Source organism: Diaphorina citri, unplaced genomic scaffold (assembly GCF_000475195.1).
Source record: "Diaphorina citri unplaced genomic scaffold, Diaci psyllid genome assembly version 1.1 scaffold531, whole genome shotgun sequence".
Classification (NCBI taxonomy): Eukaryota; Metazoa; Arthropoda; class Insecta; order Hemiptera; family Psyllidae; genus Diaphorina; species Diaphorina citri.
The window spans coordinates 144,702-148,945 of NW_007377965.1; the positions used below are offsets into that span (position 1 = coordinate 144,702).

Genomic DNA, 4,244 nt, shown 5'->3' on the forward strand with positions numbered 1-4,244 from the left:
AGTGGGGTTGGTAAAAGCCAGAGATATACGTAATTCTTCAGATGATGTTCACTTGGTTATTGGTCACTCTACCAATCCTGATAACAACATTACCAACTCGACATAACTTTGCTTAACTTCAATGATCCGTTTTCTTTTCCTACTTCAATTTCTTGAGATCACCCAGTATAACTCGTCGCGGATAATATCATCTTAATAATTTATTAAATAAATTTCACTATTGCTTGATATATTTTAATTAATTTCATCATGGCTTGATAGATGGTATTCACCTCATTAGTTGAAATTAGTGTAAGACCTATCATAATCCGGGTGTTTCTGACCTTATAAAACATCTGGGGAAATGTCCAGTCGAAAAGGAGTGATTGAAGATGTGTGCTAGAGGTGTTGCTATGAGTGGAATTATAGCTTTGATGATTGTAAATGGCACCGCATCTTCTCCACTGGACATTTTCCCCTGCATATTCCCCACGATCTTAATAATCTCCACTGGGTTTGTAAATGAGAGATTTAGAATTTGGTTGGGGGCAAGAATAGAAGGAATAGGGACTGAAGAGGTTGTAAGAGAAGTAGGGACAGAAGAGGTTGTAGAAGAAGTAGGGGCAGAAGAGGTTGTAGAAGAAGTAGGGACGGAAGAGGTTGTAAGAGAAGTAGGGACAGAAGAGGTTGTAGAAGAAGTAGGGACGGAAGAGGTTGTAAGAGAAGTAGGGACAGAAGAGGTTGTAAGAGAAGTAGGGACAGAAGAGGTTGTAAGAGAAGTAGGGACTGAAGAGGTTGTAGAAGAAGTAGGGACGGAAGAGGTTGTAAGAGAAGTAGGGACAGAAGAGGCCATGAGCTGTCTCAACTTTTGGTTAATATTGTTGCCAGATTGAAAACTTTGTAACAAATTCGGTAGTTAGGATGGTTTGGGAAGAGGTTGTAAGAGAAGTAGGGACAGAAGAGGTTGAAAGAGAAGTAGGGACAGAAGAGGTTGTAGAAGAAGTAGGGACGGAAGAGGTTGTAGAAGAAGTAGGGACGGAGGAGGTTGCAGAAGAACTAGAAGATAGAGAAGATGAGGATGATAGTGGTGCGGGAGGTTGAGCCCGGAATTGTAAGGGAATTTCAACGAAGTATTTGTTGAACATCTCCGCAGCTGTGTCTACACATATGTGTTCGACAGCCTTTCTTTCCAATTTTTCCTCTTTTCCTACTTGTCCCCTCATCATGTTATCTTGACGCCAATGCTTACAATAATTCAATTTCAAACGCCCTCACAAATGACACGGATTGTGGATTCACATCAGAAATCTGTCATTTAATCAGTTCTTGTGTCCACACATATGTGTTCGACAGCCTTTCTTTCCAATTTTTCCTCTTTTCCTACTTGTCCCCTCATCATGTAATCTTGACGGCAATGCTTACAATAATTCAATTTCAAACGCCCTCACAAATGACACGGATTGTGGATTCACATCAGAAGTCTGTCATTTAATCAGTTCTTCCTAAGAAACATGATTGTGCCATCATGCCTTCAATATAGGGTAAGTGTACCATTTATTCGCCCACCTAAAAAACGTACCATTTATTGGCCCACCTGCCCACATTTATTTTTCTAATTTAAGAAGTAGGAACTGAAGAGGTTGTAGAAGAAGTAGGGGCAGAAGAGGTTGTAGAAGAAGTAGGGGCAGAAGAGGTTGTAGAAGAAGTAGGGACGGAAGAGGTTGTAAGAGAAGTAGGGACAGAGGAGGTTGTAGAAGAAGTAGGAACTGAAGAGGTTGTAGAAGAAGTAGGGACAGAAGAGGTTGTAGAAGAAGTAGGAACTGAAGAGGTTGTAGAAGAAGTAGGGACAGAAGAGGTTGTAGAAGAAGTAGGGACGGAAGAGGTTGCAGAAGAAGTAGGTCCGGAAGAGGTTGTAGAAGAAGTTGGGATGGAAGAGGTTGTAGAAGGAATAGGGACTGAAGAGGGAGGTTGTAGAAGAAGTAGGGACAGAAGAGGTTGTAGAAGAAATAGGGACGGAAGAGGTTGTAGAAGAAGTAGGGACGGAGGAGGTTGTAGAAGAAGTTGGGATGGAAGAGGTTGTAGAAGAAGTAGGGACGGAAGAGGTTGTAAGAGAAGTAGGGACAGAAGAGGTTGTAGAAGAAGTAGGGACGGAAGAGGGTAGGGACTGAAGAGATTGTAGACGAAGTAGGGACGGAAGAGGTTGTAGAAGAAGTAGGGACGGAAGAGGTTGTAGAAGAAGTAGGTCCGGAAGAGGTTGTAGAAGTAGTTGGGATGGAAGAGGTTGTAGAAGGAATAGGGACTGATGAGGTAGGGACGGAAGAGTTTGTAGAAGAAGTAGGGACTGAAGAGGTTGTAGACGAAGTAGGGACGGAAGAGGTTGTAGAAGAAGTAGGGACGGAAGAGGTTGTAGAAGAGGTAGGGACGGAAGAGGTTGTAGAAGAAGTAGGGACGGAAGAGGTAGTAGAAGAAGTTGGGATGGAAGAGGTTGTAGAAGAAGTTGTAGGGACGGAGGAGGTTGTAGAAGAAGTTGGGATGGAAGAGGTTGTAGAAGAGGTAGGGACAGAAGAGGTAGTTGAAGAAGTTGGGATGAAAGAGGTTGTAGAAGAAGTTGGGATGGAAGAGGTTGCAGAAGAACTAGAATATAGAGAAGATGAGGATGATAGTGGTGCGGGAGGTTGAGCCCGGAATTGTAAGGGAATTTCAACGAAGTATTTGTTGAACATCTCCGCCACCGTATGCGGGTCCTTCACCTCACCACGATCACCCACCAGCCTAAGCTCCACATGCTGTTTCTTAGTGGTCTTGCTGTAGCTACGAACTATATTCCAAATGGTTTTAATCTTCTTGTGTTTAGGAGCGCTGTCTATTTGATCTATCGTGTACCTAACTTTTGCAGCTCGTACGACTTTACTGAGCATTTTTGAGTATTGCCGATAATGTGCATGGAGAGCAGGATCTCGTGAGTACCTACAAAGCTGATGAAGAGAACGTTTTTTAGTACTAGAGATAATAATACCGGGTGTTAGCCAACTTTTTCTCTTCTTACGCTGGTCTGAAATACTGATAGTTTTGTAGGGGAAACACTCATTAAATAGTCTAGAGAAGATGGAGTAGAATTGTAACATCTTATCGTTGACGTCATCAAAGGTATAAATAGATGAGAAGTCAGTTAGAGATAGTGCTCTTTTGAAATTTTCAATTTGTACCGGTTTATATGTACGCGCAAGTATCTTTTTGACTTCGTTGATCTCACCAATTTGTAGCGATACTACTTGGGCATATTTATGGTCGCCCAGACCGCTAAATATGTTGGTTAATGTATTTAGTAAGTTACTAGTGGGAAAATTAACAATGATGTTGTCCACACATGAGCTAGAACCATTCGCTACCCGAGTAGGGGTGTGCACGGTGACTTTCATATTGAACATGTTGAGTAAAGATAGAAATTGAGACTTTTCATTTGTGTCACTGAGTATGTCAATATTGAAGTCACCGCACAAGATGAGATACCTTAGATGGTATAGCTTTTGTAGAGCGATTTCTAGGTGATTAAAGAAGACAGGAAAGTTAGAATTCACATTGTTCGACCTATAGATACATAAGATAGCAATATCTAGTGAGGAGGAAGTTGCAGCGCTGTATTCAAAGGAGAGTTCAACCGGTGTCAGCCCAATGTCAAGGGGGATGAAATCCAGATTGTCCTTGACAAAGATGCTAGCGCCTCCACCAGTTCGATTTGACCTATAATAGCTTGAGACGTTACTATATCCTGGAATATTATAGCAATTATAGTTGAGTGGGGATAACCAGGTTTCTGTTACACAGAGCACATCAGGTATAAGATCATAGTGATCATATAATGTGTGCAGAAATAGTTCAATAGAAGGGATTTTATTTCTAATGCTCTGCACATTGTGATGTATAATCGTGAGAGTTCGTAGCTTTGAAGTATTTGAATTTTGATTTCCTAGGTTGAGATTACGTACGTAATGTCTGGGGAAGAAAGGAGTGGCTAGTGCGGATAGATTTGATGTAGGTACTATAGAAACCCATGTTCCTCCTCTAATTACTACCTATTGTTTCCAGGTTCTGCTTTGTTGTGTTACCAATGTGTATCTACACAGCCAGGATGTGGTACCCCATTCAAGTGGCTGTGGTATCCAAGTATCTCAGAGAAGAAGAAGAAGAAGAAGAAGAAGAAGAAGAAGAAGTAGGGGAAGATGGAGTAGGAGAGGGGGGAGGAGAAGAAGAAGAAGTATAAGGAG

The 4,244-nt window shown here is 41.8% G+C and overlaps 1 protein-coding gene and 1 long non-coding RNA gene across 2 annotated transcripts; one reads left to right on the top strand and one right to left on the bottom strand.

Moving 5' to 3' along the window:
• The first annotated feature begins 424 nt into the window (after positions 1-424).
• Positions 425-1,933, top strand: LOC108252455. Its single transcript, XR_001809520.2, has 3 exons — positions 425-638; positions 916-1,023; positions 1,889-1,933. It is a non-coding gene; the product is annotated as an uncharacterized LOC108252455 (long non-coding RNA).
• A 10-nt stretch (positions 1,934-1,943) lies between these two features.
• LOC113467700 (uncharacterized protein DDB_G0284459-like) lies at positions 1,944-4,020 on the bottom strand (the record flags this gene model as incomplete). Its single annotated transcript, XM_026824044.1, has 1 exon — positions 1,944-4,020. A coding segment is annotated over exon 1 (1,464 nt), but the record flags the coding sequence as incomplete, so codon positions are not given.
• Positions 4,021-4,244: the final 224 nt, after the last annotated feature.